At 32.9% G+C, this 21,112-nt stretch overlaps 1 protein-coding gene across 2 annotated transcripts; it reads left to right on the top strand.

Moving 5' to 3' along the window:
* Nucleotides 1-4,985: 4,985 nt before the first annotated feature.
* On the top strand, nucleotides 4,986-7,972 carry LOC107962327 (uncharacterized). Of its 2 annotated transcripts, XM_016898666.2 has the most exons (6): nucleotides 4,986-5,338; nucleotides 5,867-5,920; nucleotides 6,381-6,484; nucleotides 7,333-7,371; nucleotides 7,463-7,612; nucleotides 7,708-7,972. In XM_016898666.2, exons 1-5 carry the CDS (start codon nucleotides 5,254-5,256, stop codon nucleotides 7,604-7,606), a joined length of 426 nt encoding a protein of 141 aa, XP_016754155.1. In that variant the 5' UTR covers nucleotides 4,986-5,253; the 3' UTR covers nucleotides 7,607-7,612; nucleotides 7,708-7,972. The 2 variants fall into 2 exon arrangements, with proteins under 2 accessions (XP_016754155.1, XP_016754153.1); XM_016898664.2 differs by having other exon boundaries at nucleotides 7,463-7,972.
* The last annotated feature ends 13,140 nt before the right edge of the window (nucleotides 7,973-21,112 follow it).

The following is a 21,112-nucleotide window of genomic DNA, read 5'->3' on the forward strand; positions in this document are numbered from 1 at the left end:
CATTTCATAGCATGCGTTTTATATACCATTCCAACTTCCAACCTTTAAGTACCAACATGCCAAAATATCAACCTTTACACATCAAAGTGCCAAAAGCACACCAACCATGAAGGCATCAAATATCATAAGTTTCACAAATTCAAAGCAACATTACATGCCGATATCATTAACTAAACATTAGACATAGGTCCACCTATACATACCATTATAACCATGATCAAAGCATCAAAATCTATCGATAAAATCGATGGATAGTGTGATGGATCTTTGACTAGCTTCCAACCCAATCAAGCTTCCGATAATCTGTAAAGTAAAGGAAAAATAACTACGTAAGCAATGAATGCTTAGTAAGCTCGTATAAAATTTAAACATAACATTTCATTTTAATAAAGAACTTTATGGGGTAATTATAAATCTAAACCAATCTCACAAAGTTTATCAACTTTATAACCATTAAGTCAAAAATGAGTAAATTCCTCAATATCACAAATATTTTCCATTCCTAACATAATAGGATTTTATAAGACTTTGAACCGTTCCGTTTACTTACTTTAGCTCAAATAACAACATTATTTCACTAATTTGTATATTTGTTCATGAACTAGGTATATTCATCCATACCATACGTAAATTTTTCACGTATAAGTACATCATTCCCTTTTTATCATATTACAATTCAACTATGACTTATCATTACATTACTTTCTCACCATTTCATATGCATAACAGACAAAAAGTAAGCATAACATCAACCACTGCTACAAATTATTACATATTTAAACATAGCACCTTTGGGATCAACTACATGATAAACCTCACTTGAATGCATACCTTTCTTTCCATTTTCATGCCCGTTGAACCAAATAGAACAACATCAGATAATTGAAACAATATTTATCATACCAATTACCTATATAACATACTGAAACAAAGCTTGCTAGGTTTGAGGCATGATACAGTTACACCGGCACGAAGCCTGGTAGGCACAGAGCTCGAATAATACTGGCACAAAGCCTGCTAGGCACAGAGCCCGAATATCACTGGCACTCAGCCTGTTAGGCACAGAGCTCGAATATCACCAGTGTAAAGCCTGCTAGGCACGTAGCCCGAATAACATTACAATTCAATCTCTTTAAACGTAACTAAATGAAATTCATGATTTAACCAACAATGAAATAGTATGAAATATTCAATACAATTAATAATAACCATATAATAAACTTACATGGCTAAATTGCAGAAATGTCAAAGTATAGGAGCTATTTGGTGAATTTCCATTCTCCTCGATTTTTCATTCGTTCTTGATCTAAATTAATAATTTCATTCAATTTATTAATTTAGATAGTCAAACAATTTATTTTATTCAATTTAGTATTTTTATATTTTTACAAAATTACCCCTAACATTTTACTTTTATTAAATTTAGTCCCTGAGCCTAAAACATGCAAATTGACCATTTTTATTGCTAATTTCCCACTAGAAGAATATTCATACCCTCCATTTCAACCAATTTTTGCAATAATTTCACATCAAGTCCTTGAACTATTACTATTTCAACAATTTAGTCCCTAATCGGCAAATTCATCAAAAATCACTTAATAAAATACTTTTAAATAACAACTAATATCTCAAATTCATCATTTAACATAAAAAAAATAACTAGATTCATCAATGGAAACATTCAAAATCTTTAACAGTTTCAAAATCGAAGGTACGTGCTAGCTGGACCTAGTTGCAACGACTTCAAAAACATAAAAATTACAAGAAATAGATGAGAATTAAGCTCACATGAACAAAGATGAAAGAGTTGAAGCTTGAAGCTCTCCCAAATGGTGAATTTGACCAAGGTTAAAGAAAATGAATAGGAATTGAATTAGTTTTTCAATTTGTTTTACCTAATTTCAAACTATTTAAAATCTTGCCATTAAATTACTTAATATTTTTATCTTTTTCTTTAATAATGCCATCCCACCACACTAATTAAGGCCTAATTGTCACATAGGTCCTTTCTCAATTAATAATTAAGCCATTTGGTCACTAAATGCATTAATTAACAAATTTTGCACCTTTTACAATTTAGTCATTTTTCTTTAATTAACTATCTAAACGTTAAAATTTCTTAACAAAACTTTACTACCACATTAATGACACTCTATAAATATTTATAAAATTATTTATGGCTTGGTTTATAGAAATGAGGTCCCGATACCTCATTTTTTAAAATCACTTGACATTAGGGTCTTACCACTTGAACTTAATAAATCACTTAAATAACATAAATTATTAAATAAAACCCTTTTTAAAACCATATTTGACTCGTAAATATTAAATAATAATATTAACAAACCTATTCGTTGGATTTGTGACCCCGAAATCACTGTTTCCGACACCACTGAAAAGCAGGCTGTTACACCTACTCTCTGCCGACCTTGATATATAGAACCAACATCACCTTTTACAATTTCACCATAAAAAAGAACGTACACTAAAAACATCGCGTTATTTATCTTCAACAAAATTTTTAAACTCTTCTACTAAACACAACAATTTCTCTCTTTTCTTCTCTTCCAGTGCAACTCTTACAAAAACACCTCAATATATCTATATATGTTGAAGAACCAAGTGGTGGAGCCATAAAGAATGACTCCACCAAAATAAAATATCATTTTTAAAATTTTTAGATTAAAAAACACATTTAAAAAAAGAAATTACACTAGTAATAAAGTGGTGGCGCCATTTAGAATGGCTCCACCAAATAAAATATTATCTTTTTAAAAATTTAATTATAAAAAAATAGATTAAAAAAAGTCTTGAAATGAAAGGGTGCCGCCATGCAGAATGGCTCCACCAAAAAAAAATACATTTAAAATTTTTAAAAACAAATAATAAACAAAAAGAAAAAGAAAAAAAAGGACACAAATCAAAATAAAAGAAATGACCGTGGCAGACATTGGAAACTGGTGGGGCCAAATTATTTGGCTCCGTCAAAAAAATTTTTTTTTAAAGCCCCTCATTTTTCAAAAATTATAGTATTTCCTTGGTATTTATACATGTGACGTCATTCTACATGGCTTCACCAAAAAATTGATTTTTTTATCCGATTGCTGACGTGGCATGTTGGTGATGCCAAACTCTTTGGCTCCATCAACTTTCACGGTAGATTTTAGGTCATTTACGTGTTTAATCAAAAAAGTAGGTCATTTACGTAATTAATCAATTTTTAAGGTTATTTTATTTAAAAAAAAAGCCGTAGAAGAGTATGATGCTAAGAAATTATTTTAAGTGATAGAATTATTAACATATAAGAATAGTAAAGTGAATTGTTAACACATTAAGTGAATAATTGTAATATGATAGACTTAATGGAATTATTTTTATAACTTTGATAGTTGTTTCAATCTTATAAATTTGATTGAGAATCAAATAGTGTTTAAATGGGAAATAGAAGCATAGGAATAATAGTGAATTTCATGATATAGTAATTAAATTACTTAAAGTGTAAATATAGTATTTTATTGTGAATATATGATGCTAAGATTTGAGAATAAGTTATATGAATGAATGATTGACGAATGAAGTAAAAAGTGGAATAGGAAGTAGGTAACAGACTATAATGGAAATTAAAAATTTGGAGGAATTGAGAAAAACAGGGTGCATGTCACGACGTGGGCATCTAATGTCACGACAATGCCTCTGATGTCAGAAAAAAAAAGTTTGTAAACAAAACCTAAGTGGTCGATAAAACTTAAATGGAGCTAACAAAAGATCGGTTAAAGCTTGAAATGTAATTTATAAATTTAATAGTAATTACAAATTGTTTTGTTAACTTGATTAGGAAGAGTATTTGAATTGAATTTATCTAAAGTTGCTTCAGCAACAAATGTAACATTCCGATGCTTGGTCTCGGTAGCGGGTCGAGTATGGGGCTGTTGCAATAAGGTTTTGTAATTGTGGGGTAAAAATATGCGAAACAAGTTTTATTTTGGTTTCAGCTTTTGTCTTTTTTGTTTCATAAACAAAAAAAGTTTTAACAAATAGAAAACATAGAAAAATTACGTTAAAAGATATGGAGAATGGAGAAAAACAGAGCGAGAAGCAGAAAAGAATGGAAAATAAAAGATAGGGGTGTTCAAATGGTTAACCGATCAGTTAACCAAACTGAACTAGTGTTAACTGAATTAATCGAACTTTTTAATCCTTTAACCATTAACCGAACTGAAATTTTTTTAAAAAAATTTAACCGAACAAAAATTTTTCAGTTAATTCGGTTAACTGACCAAATTAATCGATATTTATATGTTTTATTATTTTTTTTGTTAGAACAAATATAAAACATATCAAAAAAATAAATTGATAATATTTATTTGATCGAATTAACTGAATTAGTAATAGCTTAATACATATAATATATAAAATTATTTATTAAGTTTGATTAATTACCCAATTTCGAATTGAATTAATCGTTAACCGAAATTCTAAAAAAATTTTAACCGAACTCTGACCAAATTAGACTGATTTATTCGATTAATTTGATTTTAATTGAAGTTTGAATACCTCTACTTACCGTTACACCGTTAACGACAATTAACGGTTTAATAATTAAAATGTTATAACACATTAACGTAAGTGACTAAGACGTAACATTTGAAATATAAATAACTAAATAAAACCTATTATAAACAAAAATAATTATTTTAATAATTTAGCTATAACCGTGTCTCCTCGAAGTATACAACCGAAAGTTTGGAACATAGAACTTTCTGTTTTTGCCTTTAGGAAAGGAGAAGAAGCCACAAATGACGTGGAGCCTTACTAGTCGTTGATTTTAATATTCATTGCATCATAATATCAAAGTTTCACTTCTCCTTTAATGCACTTTCAAATATTTAAACTCTAAAACTTTAGTGATAATATTGTAAAATAATAAAATAAAATAAATATAAATCCAAAAACTAAAAATAAGTAAATGAAAGAGAGAACCACAAATTGTAAGTAGAACATGAAAAATAGTTTCACCATAAAAAATATAGATAGTATTTCCGTCAAAGAAAAGTTATAATGTATTACCTAAATAAAGAAAATCCAAGGAACAAAGATGCAGGGCGGTCGTAGTTCCCAACAGAACACATAATTACCAAACTACCCTTTATTGCCATAGCCTATATCGATGCGATTCCCCAAGCTTTAAAAATTAAAACCAAAGCTGCAAATTCGTCCGGTCGGAGAGAGAGAGAGAGAGAGAGGGGAAAGGAAATGGAAAACGTGATTCCTCAGCAATGGGCTTCTCCTTGTGGAAATCAATGCACTCACAAATACGCTGCTCTCATGCAAATTCCTTGTATTACTTCCTTTCCTTTTTTCCTCTTTTAAACAATACCATTCTTTTTATTATTTTCTAATAATTCGGGATGGAATTGGATAAGCTTGCCGATCCTTTCAATTTGGATTTTCATAGATCTTGGTTTTTTTTTGTGTATTTTTTTTTAAAATTTTTTACATTTGAAGTTTCTTCATTCAAGGTTTCGTTTAATTCGTTAGTGTCTAGGTGTTTTGATGTTTATTTGTTGTGATTGAGAGGATTTCTTTTACTGTTTTTGAATGGATGCTTTATCTCTGTTGCAAGTTTTGGGTGTAAATTTATAATAATGTGAGCTATAAATAGGCTATTATTGTGTATTTGTTTGTCAGATGTCCAAATTACTTTGTTTACTCAATCAGTTGCTTATAATATTAATTTGGGATACTCTTCATTTTAATCTCCACTTTTTTTTTTTTTTTGAATTGTGAGCAATGGTTGATTTATCTGAGAAATGTTTTTGTATGTCATCGATTTATTAACGTTGCTAACTATCACGAATTCTTGTAGGGAGAGTGTTCTGCAAAAAAGGGTGTAATGCGGATGGAGACACTTGGGAAGAGTGTAAGCAGTTTTGTTTGAGCTGTTTCTTATGATTTAAGAACCATTTCCGAGGATAGAGTTGTATTTTTGATGGAATCTGGTTTAGTCAGTGTTTTGATGTTCCTTGTTCGGCTTTCTGGTGCTTATTTCATATTTGCAATGAATTAGTTTCGTCAAAGATCTGACTGAAACATGAGTTCCAGTTATGATTTGACCTTCATTCCTTTTGATAGGAAAAATGTGCCGACTTGTAATGAAGAATGGACAACATTCTTATCACATGTTCTTGAAACTGTTGTCTTGTTATTGATTAAAGCATCAAGCATTCAATTCTCTCTCGATTATTCACTTTAGAAGGATTTCATAAAGTGGAAGAGTTCTTTAACCAACCTTAACAAAAAAGTTGTTTTCTTACACTGGCGAAATAACATATCATTTACAGCTGATTATATCTTAATTTTTATGATAATGTACTTTTCAGGTTTAGCAGAGTGTGATGAGATATGCTATAAGGATCCTGTATTAAAGGATCAGCAATGGAGTGCTTACATCGATCGCTCCCCTGGAGCTGTCAATTACTCTCAGGTATTGAATCTTGTGGCCATTCTGCGTGTCCCCTTTTCTCACTTTTAGTGACCCTAGATTTTGTCATTTAATTCATACATTTTCAGGTCTAATATGGTTGAACTGCTGTTTATTTGGTCATTTGGTTGTTAGTGCTGGTTTTTGTGTTTCCTCTTTTTGTTTTTTTACACTGGTTTGCAATTGCTCTTTAGTGTTAGACAGGTTGAGCCACAACAAATTTAGTCTTTATGTGTATCGAGGGTGATATACTCCCGTAGATGCCTTTTAAGGCATTCTGGAGTTGATAACCAGTGATGCTGCTTGATTAAATTTGGAATGATCTTGGAATTGCAATGAATCAAACAAAACGTGGTATATATACTTGAAATTATTGTGCAAAAAAAGGAAAATCTGTTACAATGACAACTTTTCCCAATAGCACCTCAGGTACTGCCTCTGTGCTAGTAAAGCCAACTCTACTTGTCTTGCTTCTAGACTTCATAAAACAGGATATGCTTTTGCTATTTGCAAGCTTCTTGTCAGAAATGATGAGGATCATAGTCACATGGAAGCTTCTCGAGAGGTGGCTTATTCCATCATCGTGATTATGCTTTGCTTAATACAGTACTTCCAAAGAGATATCTATAATGGTTTGCACAACAGTGAGACACCAAATTAAAGGTCGAAAGTGCTATAGTTTAAAGAACAGTAATAGTGATAGTGAGTTCTTCAAACATTTTGTAATTCAAAGCATAAGGATGTATCATTGGATAAATTATAGGAATTCGTAATATGGATTATTGAAAGAAAGCAATATTTTTGGTCAAACAATATACTATTAAATTCATTGTTCTTTTTTCTTCATACAGGACTGCTTCAATGCTTGTGTAACTGGCTGTGGTTATAAGGTTGGTTCAACACCGTGAATTTGAAGGACTTATCATTTGCTTTCTTCACCTATGTTTTATCCGCAATTTGATGCTTCTTTATATATTGCAGTTTGAAATTTGTAAAGAGAAAGTTGATCAAGTCAGACCAAGACCATTACCATCCGAGCCTCTTCCAGAGCTGAAACCACCAACCTCGCCGGCAGCCACTAAACCTGATGAACCTGCTGAAGATGTACCAAGTACTTCAGCGTAGCAAGAGGTGAAACATAAAAGTTCTTATTAGATGAATAGTCTGCTAGGAGAGATTCATAACGTTTCTGACATTCTACTATTGATCGATAAAATCTTGTCCAGGGCCGTTTGTGAAGAAACATATATATTTTTCTTCTGTAATTTGCCTCTTGTCAGTTGCCACCTTATATAACCCTTCAACATCTCTGCAAATTGATATGGGAAGGCGATATAGGCATCCAATTTTGTTAATCATGGCATAATGGAAAAGCTTTTTTTGATATTTTGATGATTTTGTAATTTTGATATTCTGAATGAAACATTGGAATCTTTGGTCTGCTCCTTTACGAGCCAAGATTGAAGCTTGGAATGCAAGAATTCTTTTAAACTTGCCTTTTGCGTTCTATGCGCTTTCGATGGATCATTAATAGATGGTTGGGAGGGATAGCAATGACACCTGACTTTCTTTTTGCGGATTTGGTTAAGATTTCTATTCCGATAATTCTAATTATTATTTGGGGTGAATGTGGTGTTAAATTTCATATATTCATTATTCAAATCTACGTAGCGGATGTTCAAATTGCTTTATTTTTTTAAAATTTTTATTTTAAAAAGGCTTATTAGTGAAAAATAATAAAATCAATTAAGTCTTTTAACAAAATTTGAGCTTTTAATGGATGAAAAATTAAACAATCAAGTCCCTTCATTAGTTTTACTTAAGCTTCGTTGATGTTGTTGATAAATTAATCGGGCGGTGACACGTGATAGTCATGTGTATATCATGTTGATGTGGCATTTTGTCACGTAAGTAAATATTTAAAAAAATTCATAAAAATAATATTATTTTAAAAATCACATATAGAATGAACTTTAACAAAATAAAACTTTTTTAAAAAATAAAAATCATAAAAAATAATTATTTAAAAAAATTACATCTAGAATGAACTTAAACAAAATAAAAAGTATGGGAAACTTATTAAAATTAAAATTAATATAAAAAATAATTATAATAAGTTATAAAAACTTATTAAAATTGATAAAAATTATTAAAAGCCACGCTAGGAATAAACTTGGACAAGCGATTGCTCAAATGCATTTGAACCCAAACACATGGTTGTTCAAGTCGTTTCAAGCATGGTTCTTAGTATTTTTTTCTAAATATTTGTTCATTTTAAAAATAAATTTAATAATTTTAAATAATTTTGTGTCAAAAAATAATTTCTAAACAATTTTTTTATAATTTTTAACAATTATTTAAAATAGCACATTTAGGATGAACTTGGACAACAATTTGTCCAGGTTCATCATAGATGTATTTTTTAAATAATTATTTAAAAAAATATTTTTTAGCATTTTCTATTTTTTAAAAAGGATTTGCTGACATGGTAAAATGTACACATGACTGTTACATGTTGTCGTCCAATTGGTCTGTCAACCACACCAACAAAATTTAATGGTCAAACTTGGTCAACACTAACAGGACTTGATTGATTAATTTTTTATCCTTTAAGGGTTCAATTGAATGCTAAATTTTGTTGAAGACTTAATTTATTTTTTGATTTTTCGTTGAGATCGCTTTTTTTTTTCTAATAAGCCTTTAAAAAATACTTTTTATGTTTACTAAATTTAGATACTTTGCAAATTTGGATATGGGGCTTAATTTATTGGGATTTGGATAATAGTAATACTTGAATTATTTGTGGATAATAAATCGAGTTTCAATTTTAAAGTAAATTTTCATATTTGAAATTGGATTTTATTGAAATTGAAAGGTTAAAATATATTGTTAGTCTTTATACTTTGACAAAAATTGATATTTAGTCTATATACATAAAAAGTTAGAATTAAGTCATTTAATTGTTTTGATTTTTTTTAAGGAATGAACTATTTTGATTTAAAAATATAAGTTAATTTATTAAAATCATAGGTATTTTTTTTCAAAATTTGTCAATTGGGCATGATGATTATGTAACACCTCTTACTTGAAATGAATTGATATGTCCCAAGCAAGAGATGTCACATTTGGACACTAAAGCTAACTTGTAACACGTCTTACTTGACCTGATCACTGGATTCAATAACGGAATGTCACATTCTTTGCAAAAACAACCCACATCAAATAAATTTTGTAACACCCTAAACCCAACCTAGATGTCCAAACTAAGTCCAAAGAGTTACATCAAAGATACTAAAAATACCACATTTATAACGCAGTCAAAATAAACCATTCATCATAAAGAATCCATCACAGCACATAACTAAGTTTATATTCTTCCCAAATACCATAACATCATAAAATATCAAAATTTCTAATAATAATACTTAAAAGAAAGATAAAAGCTTGACCGAGCTCCAGCAGCACCAACCCGTTCAAGTCTAAGAACCACCTAAAATCCAATCAATAACAAAGTGAAACTCAATGCGTAAAAGAAGTTGGTTCAGTTAGAACACATTTATAAGATAGTCCCTGAATCCCAAGATTCGGTTTAGTAACATAAGCAATATCAGTTCAAATTCAGGATAGATAAGTTGCATATACAGAAGCAATTTCAGTTTCATATACAGAACAGGTCAGATTCAGATGCAGATATTCCTACCCCTATCCACTACACACCATCTTCGGCCATCCCAACACACTGTTAAGGACATTCAATGCCCAACCAACCCTACACACCATAGAGTGTCTATTTGACACGTTTACGGAGATGCAACGTAGCTGCTAGATTGAAATGCGACAAAGCGCCAAATTTAGATTTATACGCATTGTGGCTTAGCCACTAATTTAGAGCAGATTACTTCCTTCTTCGCAATATCCCAACTCATGCAAATGCAAAATACAAATATCCACAATATGTGTTCAGTCATTCTAAATTATTTCACAATTAGATAGTACAGTTCAATATTAGAAATAACTATCACAGTACACATATAGTTATATTGTTCATATGTCAGTCACAAAATACCATAGAGTCCTCGTACAATCATATTCAGATCATTCATATATTGGGGAGGTCAATATTAGTGTTGGGCAACACTCACGGCCTCAAAAACAGGATTCGAACCTTATTCATATGCCACACAGCATGGACACATGCTCATGTCCTTACCCGTGTGGGTCACACGGCCTGGACACACACCTATGTCCTTACCCGTGTAACTCACACGGCCTGGGTACAAGTCCATATCCTCTGCCCATATGGTTTAAAAATGTAAACAGTGAGTTACACGGCCTGGACACATGCTCATGTCCTTGCCCGTGTAACTCACACGGCCTGGGTACAAGTCCATATCCTCTGCCCATATGGTTTAAAAATGTAAACAGTGAGTTACACGGCCTGGACACATGCTCATGTCCTTGCCCGTGTGACCCACACGGCTCAAGCACACGCCCATATCCCTGGCCGTGTGGCCCTAAGTCACAAATAGAGAGTTACACAGCCTAGACACACGCACGGGTTTGTTACCCATGTGAACCTTACACTAACATGGCTATACACGGCTTGGACACACGCTCATATACCTTGCTTGTGTGGCTCCAATTCGATGAACAGTGAGTTACATGGCCAAGCACACGGTCGTGTGGCGCACACAGCCTGGGTACGCGCCCATGTGCCTAGCAGTGTGGTGTCAACAACCACGTTTTTCAGCGTCCGAAATTTACAAAATTTAAGGTTTTCGGTACGCACCTGAAAAAGATTTTGAAGCAACAACAACGAGAAAGATCTTCGAAGCCTAAAACAAGCAATCAATTACACAATTAAGCCATTTTATTGACAACCATTCCCAATTACACGCCTAATGCCTAAGTCGAAAGTTTCAACACGAAACCTTCAACTGACCCAATACCTACTGAAAATTCAACGACAATCACTGGAACTGGTGTATTGCTATTCACCACTTTCGATATTTCCGCCTAAATAGCAAAACAATAATCATCTATCAACGATTCTTATAGAACACTTAATACTTAACTTAGATCAACTTACGAAGAACAAAAAGAACACTGTGCAGTCAACGAATTGGATGTGACTTACTCAATAGCCTTTTGATCGATGTGATTTACAGTGTATAACTTCGACTAGACCATAATTACTTACGAACACAATTAGAATGAAGAAAAAAATAAAAGAATTGGAAAAGGAAAAGAAAAAGAAATAAATAAACGAAAAATGAAAAATAAAGAAGAAGGAAATGAAAAACTTAAAATTCTAATAACTTCTTATCAGACTTTTAACGTTTGGCAAAAATTCTAATGACAAATTTACAATGTAGTGCCTGATTAAAGGTTGTTTAAAAAAATAACAAAACTTTTAACGATGTGACTCGAACTCTTGACTTTAAACACAAAAGCATAGCACAGAACCACAGAGATAGTGATTTAATTACTGTAGATTCTCACCATTAAATTCTCAAATTTTTAGGGCGTTACAAATTCAAACTTAAATACAGTTTATATAATTACAAATCTCAAACCATACATACATAGTAAATTGAGATCATTAAGGACCTAATTATGAAAATCTAGACATGATGGGATTAGATTGTAAAATTTCAAAGTTTTAAAGTAAGTACAAAAAATTCATAGTTGGAATCGATACCGTATCGATACCTTACTAAAAATCGATACTAATTTATGAATCTATTTTCTTTGCAAATCAAGGTATCGATATTTATCAGTTGGTATAAATATTTTATGAAAAAGTATCGATACTCATATAAACATCTATACCATTTTGGCATTCTGTTTGTTTTAAAAATTGTTCATATAGTTAAGTATCGATATCAAATGCCAAAATATCGACACTTGAGCTTAGAAATGGTAAAATCCTATCTTTAAAATATCTTTTTCATGCCAAAATCATCTATAATTCAATTAAATACAATCATAGACACAATAACTTCCAACTATGAATAAACCTATTCATAAACAATTTAATCACATACTTTCTAATTTTACAAACAATTCAAAAACACCAAATACATGCCAAATACATCATTTAAATCAACCAAACCAATATGCCATTAAAATACCTCAACATCACTAACTAAGCATGCATCACTCAACCCTTCCAAGACATGATAAAACATTCAAATTCACTTATAAGACATACACCAAATATTTCCATCAATTGCAAGACCACAACCATGTACCAACCATCATTTTCACAACTATGCATTAACCAAATACACACCTAGCATATTAATTTCTCAACTATCAAACCATTATGCACATAACAAAACTACTTTAGCAAGATAACATCAATTTGACCATTTCCATCAACCACATATATAAACACTTATACAAATAACATTCAAATACCATCAAGATACAAAATGATCATATTAACCAAAAGAATTCCTAGGTACATGCAAGAAAAAAATTTAAAACATAACCAACACTTGAGTTTGGGATTGTCGTTGGATGCTACGTCAATGATCGAATAGTAAAGTACCTAACGTACACAGAGAAAGTAAAATCGTACGCTGAGTATAACTTAGTGGTATTTCTATAATCCAAACATTAAAAAAATCATAGATCATTTTAAACACATAAACGACATGTAAATGTTAATATGCAATTAACATGTCATTAATGCAAATTCAAATTTATTCTGTCTTCAATTTAACATATATTGGCAATATATTTATAATTTACATATCATTTGATATCTCAATTCCTAAATCCATAATTTCAATGAACATTTCCATTAATGTTCCAACTCATTTCACAATTGAATAACCCATTCCACATTTTATTTCCATTTCATATTCTTTTTGCCATTTCAATAACAACAATTACATTTCATATAGTTTTTTTTCCAATCATATAGATTTTGAGGACTTATTCAATATCACCATTTCAATCATAACCTTTCATTTTTATCTTTTAACTCCCTATTAACACGACTCAGACTTGGACGGATACACAGATACAACCAACACACCAGTTTGGCACCCAGTGCCTTATTGGATATATCTGAAGCAATTAGTTGCGCCCAACGCTATAATTAAGTTGACACCTAATGTCTCATCAGTTAAACCGAAGCAAATTGGCACCCAATGCCTCATCGACTCATAGTCAAAGTAACCTTGAACTTTTCCTATCCCATGACATGCCATATATATTTGACTTAGCCCAAATAGTAAATAGGGTTTTCATTATTTATTCCATACTCAATCAGTATATCAATTTACATCTATTATATCGTGAATTCATTTATTAAAACATATGAAAACATCAAATATCTCATTCTGCATTCAATTTAATAACTATATAAACATTCACATCTTTCACATATGTTAAATTTAGTCCTCAAGAACATTAATCACTTTTGAAACAACCCAAATACATCTCATTATCACAAATTGACTTATTCTATATTCTCACTATGCACATACAGTTCAAAATGCATCAATTTACTAGTAGTTTGGATTATAGAAATACAAACTGTAAACTCCGAGCTATTCGTCGACAATTTTGTCCTTTCCTTTCCTTTTCGAGGAATCTGGGTCAATGTTAGCTATGAATCAAAAAAAATTAAATACACAACCAAATTCACATTCAATTTCTAATTTATGCAAAATTTTCATTTTATTCAATTTAGTTCCTAAAACTGAGACTATCATAACTTTCAAATTAAACCCCCAATTCTTATACCAATTCACTCTAGGCCTAATTAAACTTCCTATTTCACATTTCTACCGCTAAATTTGAAATTTATGCATTTTAGTCCCTATTGCACAAAATCATTAATTGGCTTTACAATTTAGTCCTTTTTCAATTCTAAACTTAAAGTTTATCAAATTAGTTCCTAAAACTTTAACTACTTAACAATGATAACATCTTCAAACTTTAAAAATACCAAAAAATATGACATGGGTCAACTAGAGTAAACTACGGGGATTTCAAAAACATAAAAATGACAAGAAAGTGGACTAAATTGACTAACCAATTGAAGACAAAAAATTGAAACCCTTAAAAGTCAAAACTTCTCATCTTTTCTTCTTATTTCGGTTTTCTTTGCATGAAAAATGTGAGAAATGTGTTTTCCTTCTCCATTATCTTTGTTTTTATCATATTTTATTATTAAGTTTTATTTATTCATTTATTTTAATTATTACCTTATAATATATAAATGCTATGTATCATTTCCCACCGTCCATCATCATTACTAAAGTGGTATTATTACCAATTTAGTCCCTAGATCATGTTCTAATTAAAGATTTAATAGTAATTTGACTTTTGACACTTTTACAATTTAGCCCCAACATCTTAATTAAACATTAATTCGACGAGTTTACCCGACTGAAATTCAATTCACTTCTAAAATAACTCCATAAATATTTAATAAAATATTTACGAGCTTGGTTTACAGAAACAGGGTCCCGAAACCATACTTTTCGGTATCATTGACTTTCGGGTTGTTACATAACTTAATTCGAGCATCAATTTAAATAATTTATTTTAACATAAATAGTCCCTTTTGAAATTATTTAAGTCATTTCTAGGCTTCCTTTTAAAGTTTGGTTACAAACGAAAACTATTTGGGGCTTTTTCAAGTCAAAATAAGGTAAACAAGGTTAATGTCGCAGCACTGGAAAATGGGTGTCGCAACACTAAGAGCAAATTACTCTTATAACTCTAATGTCACGACACTAAAAGTTGGATGTCGCGAAATCGGAGACAAATTACCCAAAACATATCTGAAACATCTAAAACCAAGTTTAAACTAACATCAATCATTCCATAACACATCTAACATTATAAAACATAAATCTTATCTATACACCTTGCATTAACCTATGTTCATGCCATAATCTAAAACCAAAATATCCAATTCATGTTCTCTTTCAAACCTTTGGTGATGTGATCAGATGCATTAAAGTCGTGACTTGAATCAAAAGTTTCATTTCGAGCTTTCACCTACGCGTTAAGCTGCATTATAACTTAGTAAGTACATTAAGAATTTAAACTTATCATCACCTTAACTAAATTTGACATGTAAATGCTTTAAATATAACATATTTAATTTAGCTAAATAATCATAATGTAACATCCTAAAGTAGGGCCTAAAAGTTTAAGCCTAGAAAACTATGATCGCTAATAGGTTTGGCAATCTAGTGTGTGCTAGTAGGTCTGACAAGATGGTGTTCGCTAGCAGGCCCAGTAGGCCTAACTAGGGTCACCAGTAGTGTAACACTCCAAACCCGGCCCAGACGTTACGACCGAATCCGGTGTGTCACATTGGAGTGTTACTAGAGAAGTCATGTTTTATCTAAAATCATTCTTAGAGTTTAAAGAATATTTTCGTTTTAACTTAAAGTGAATGGAAGCTGTGCACCAGGTAGGATGCCAGAAAAGAGGAGGTGAGTCTATTAGACTGCTTAAGTACCAAGCTCTCCACGGATCCACTCCTCGACATGCACACCACCATTGCCACACTTTAACTGAGTGATTGTTCAGTGAAAACCATTTCATTTTAAATCATTTGAAATCACTTATTAATTTTGAAAACATTATCATTGCGGAAGCTTTACTTTGTTATCGCGACATTTTGAAATCAGGTAATCTTTTTAAAACGCGCCCTAGAGCTATTCAATTTCAATCAAATAAAACAATATCATATCTAAGCTAACAAAACATACTAAAAACAATTAAAAATAATTAAAGCGGCCTTATTACAAATTAAAAACTCGAAAACATAAAGGAAATAATCTAAAATAAAAGTGAAGGTATAAACACTTATTTTAAACAGTCCACATGGCCACTCTGAATCCCTCCAGCTCCAAGTCCACCTATCTAAGGCTCACCTGCAAAGATGGGAAAAAAATAGGTGAGTTTGGAAAACTCAGTGTGTAAAGTATCCCAACCAGAGCCCAAATCAGTTCAAGCTTTACTGGGCCTAAGCCCTATTCAGAAATCAAAGCTAACTGGGCCTTAGCCCCTATCAATATTAATCTGGGCCATAGCCCCTTACAGTATCAGAGTATACTGGGCCTTGCCCATATTAACACAGTTGGGCCTATTTCAATACAGTTGGCCCATAACAAAATAGTCTTATATGATTAATGCATGATAACCCCATCCAACCCTGCACTTGCCTCCGTCCATCCCTACACTTCCTGTGGGGAATAAATCACCCACGCCATCCCTACACTTACAATGTTAGCACCGGTTACGGCACTAACTATAATCCGCAGCAAAGCTGCTTATATCAGAATATGTGGCACAACCACCAGAACGGGTTCTTCCTCCATAACAAAACCCAACCCCATGTAGTATGACATGTATGCAGAATATATATAATTAACAAGGCATACTTCAGAAAGACGGTCAAATTATAGCGTAAGAATAGTTATTTACCCTCGAGGGGCGTAACCCTAAACTTATCGCTTCAGGGGTATTACGGTAATTCTACCTTATAGAGGTATTTCAGTAATTTTATCAGTATTTTTAGGGTTTTATGCTCATTACAGTTATTAACGTACTATCGGCAACACTTACCGAGCGTTTTTACCGAATTGGGCCCATTGGCCTATTAACTCGATTTTAGCCCATTAAGCCCAAAAATACCGAGGTGCATGAAATTGCGCACTCTATAATCATACCGCTTGTGATTACCAAAATTAACAAACAAACCACCTCACGAGCGCTTGCACGCTCGCAAGTTCACAAAAGTCGGCTTTTTGACATTTCGGCTTTTCAGCTTTTGCCGATCTAGTCTATGAGTGGATGTCGTTTACACACCTGATTTGCGACAACTGCTATCGAAATCTCCCACGATATCCTACAATCGGTCACTAGATATATCAAATCCAAAATACAATGGCAACTATCATAAACTTACTTACCATAATCGGCCATCAATACCTATGGCCCTCGAGATCCTACCTTTGCCAAAACTAGTAACTAGATCTAGATCTAGTCATTCCACTTGTACAAGCCTTCGATCAGTAGCCTTTAGATCACACTAACACCAAAACAAATCAATTGTTCCAACCCTTAGAGCCTTAAGCTCCAATCGACAGCCTCCATAAGCCTTTAAGGATTTCGGCTTTTTCTAAAACCCGAAATAAAGAATATATCTGAGTACTTACCACAGGTTCTTTCAACCAAAACGATTCCACTTCAGTTTCTACTCAGATCTGATGCAGATCCAGCCCTTAAAAATTAGTAGAAATCGAATCTTAGATATCTAAAGATTCGGCTATATGTCCCTAAAAACTATGGTGTTTCTGGCTTTTGGAACTGTGAAGAGGAAGATGATTTGGTATGGTGGTTTTGCAGTGGCATTACCGACAGAAGTTGGGGTTTAGAGAATGTGAAAATCAGCCAAAAGAGATGAAGAAAATAGGAGGATTGGCTAGAAGAAATCGGCACAAGAAACAACTTTCGGGATTTTGGCTTTTATGGCAATCGGTTATAGAGGTTTAGAAAAGAATGGGCATGAAAGAGGAGATGAGTAGAATGGTAGGAATGTTTCGACTAGAGAAGAAAAAAAGGAGAAAAGAAAGTAGAAGAAGAGAGGAGAAGAGAAGAAATAATTCGACACTCAGGAAAATCTACTTTGCGTTTTGGCTTTTTGTGATATTGAGAAGAGAATAGAATGAAAAGGAAGGCTTTAGGTGGCTAACCCTAATTCGAAAAATAAAAAGAAAATAAAGCTTGCCCTAATGGCCAATCAGACCCACGACCCAACCTTCCTAAAGCCCTAGCCGAATTTCCACTTAAGCTCTATCACATGCCTGGCACATGCACACAAAAAGAGAAAAAAAAAGTAACAACATGCTTACCTTGTGACTTGAACTCTGGCTCCCTTACAACCTTAATGATGCCACAGCCACTAGACTACAAGCTTCCTTGTGTCCTATTTTACCACCTCAATCTTAAAAGCCCATATCGCCAGAACCCTCTCTCTCTAAAATTAAAAAATTCAAGAATTACCTCGAATTAAATTTAATCTTGGGCCTTTTTTCCCACACCATAAACCCTTCGTAATTTATTTAATTACTACACTAGACATACGAAATAATAATAATAATAATAATAACATCCAAATTATTCGGGCCATCTTCTACCCGAACCCAAACTCAAGGCCCACTACTTTCAGGCCTAAAAATCGGGGCGTTACAACTCTACTCCCCTTAAAGAAATTTTGTCCTCGAAATTTCGTCCTCGAAATTTCAAAATATCAACTAATCGTATTACTCAAGTCAAACCACTATGCTTCCACTGCGCACTCTAATTCCAGTAACAACAATGCGAATTTTATGAAACAGCTTAGTATTTCAGTGTTTATTACAGATGTCTTATGCACAGATAGAGTTTTAGAGTTCGCTTTCGAAAATCTCAGCCTAGCTACAGTCTCAATCTTATAGTCTCAATATAGCTCTAACTACAATGTCATAGCAGAGTCTCAGTAATATAACAGATACTTAGTAAAGTTCAGAAAAGGTACTTATAGACTTGGTGCTGGGGATTCAGTGTGCCACTTTTTTAGAAATAAAAAATTCAGATTTATTCTTTGTGCACTTTGAAAACAAAACTTAAAAGAATTTTCTAACATTTCCACAAAATCGATTTCAATGTTTTAACATGGAACTAGATTTCAAAATTTTATGAAAAAACATTCGGACCCGATCCACAGCCGAATTGTTACAACGGGCTCTGATACCACTAAATTAACACTCCAAACGCAGCTCAGACGTTACTGCCGAATCCGATGTGTCACATTGGAGCGTTACTAGAGAAGTCATGTTTTATCTAAAATCATTCTTAGAGTTTAAAGAATATTTTCATTTTAAATTAAAGTGAATGGAAGCTGTGCACCAGGTAGGATGCCAAAAAAGAGGAGGTGAGTCTATTAGACTACTTAAGTACCAAGCTCTCCACGGATCCACTCCTCGACATGCACACCACCATTGCCACACTTTAACTGAGCGATTGTTCAGTGAAAACCATTTCGTTTTAAATCATTTAAAATCACTTATTAATTTTGAAAACGTTATCGTTGCGGAAGCTTTGCTTTCTTATCACGACATTTTGAAATCAGGTAATCTTTTTAAAACGCGCCCTAGAGCTATTCAATTTCAGTCAAATAAAACAATATCATATCTAAGCTAACAAAACATACTAAAAACAATTAAAAATAATTAAAGCGGCCTTATTACAAATTAAAAACTCGAAAACATAAAGGAAATAATCTAAAATAAAAGTGAAGGTATAAACACTTATTTTAAATAGTCCACATGGCCACTCTGAATCCCTCCAGCTCCAAGTCCACCGATCTAAGGCTCACTTGCAAATATGGGAAAAAAATGGGTGAGTTTGGAAAACTCAGTGTGTAAAGTATCCCAACCAGAGCCCAAATCAGTTCAAGCTTTACTGGGCCTAAGCCCTATTCAGAAATCAGAGCTAACTGGGTCTTAGCCCCTATCAATATTAATTTGGGCCATAGCCCCTTATAGTATCAGAGTATACTGGGCCTAGCCCATATCAGTATCAATCTGGGCCGTAGCCCTATTACAAGTCGAGATATATTGGGCCTTGCCCATATTAACACAATTGGGCCCATTTCAATATAGTTGGCCCATAACAAAATAGTCTCATATGATTAATGCATGATAACCCCATCCAACCCTGCACTTGCCTCCGTCCATCCCTACACTTCCTGTGGGGAATAAATCACCCACGCCATCCCTACACTTACAGTGTTAGCACCGGTTGCATCACTAACTATAATCCGCAACAAAGCTGCTTATATCAGAATATGTGGCACAGCCACCAGAACGGGTTCTTCCTCCATAACAAAACCCAACCCCATGCAGTATGACATGTATGCAGAATATATATATAATTAACAAGGCATGCTTCAGAAAGACAGTCAGATTATAGCGTAAGAACAGTTATTTACCCTCGAGGGGCGTAATCCTAAACTTACCGCTTTAGGGGTATTACGATAATTCTACCTTACAGAGGTATTTCAGTAATTTTATCAGTCATTTTAGGGTTTCATGCTCATTACAGTTATTAACATACTATCAGCAACACTTACCGAGCGTTTTTACCGAATTGGGCCCATTGGCCCATTAACTCGATTTTAGCCCATTAAGTCCAAAAATACCGAAGTGCATGAAATTGCGCACTCTATAATCATACCGCTTGTGATTACCAAAATTAACAAACAAACCACCTCACGAGCACTCGCACGCTCGCAAGTTCACAAAAGCCGGCTTTTCGGCATTTCGACTTTTTGACTTTTGCCGATCTAGTCTATGAGTGGGTGTCGTTTACACACCTGATTTGCGAAAACTACTATCGAAATCTCCCACGATATCCTACAATCGGTCACTAGACATATCAAATCCAAAATACAATGGCAACTATCATAAACTTACTTACCATAATCGGCCATCAATACCTGTGGCCCTCGAGATCCTACCTTTGCCAAAACTAGTGACTAGATCTAGATCTAGTCATTCCACTTGTACAAGCCTTTGATCAGTAGCCTCTAGATCATACTAACAC

This window comes from Gossypium hirsutum, chromosome A06, assembly GCF_007990345.1.
Source record: "Gossypium hirsutum isolate 1008001.06 chromosome A06, Gossypium_hirsutum_v2.1, whole genome shotgun sequence".
In the NCBI taxonomy this organism is placed as follows: Eukaryota; Viridiplantae; Streptophyta; class Magnoliopsida; order Malvales; family Malvaceae; genus Gossypium; species Gossypium hirsutum.

Coding starts and splice junctions, on each gene's coding strand:
- LOC107962327 (XM_016898664.2), top strand. CDS start 5,254: ATGGAAAACGTGATTCCTCAGCAATGGGCTTCTCCTTGTGGAAATCAA. Junction 5,339..5,866: donor TGCTCTCATGCAAATTCCTT/GTATTACTTCCT, acceptor GAATTCTTGTAG/GGAGAGTGTTCTGCAAAAAA. Junction 5,921..6,380: donor TGGAGACACTTGGGAAGAGT/GTAAGCAGTTTT, acceptor TGTACTTTTCAG/GTTTAGCAGAGTGTGATGAG.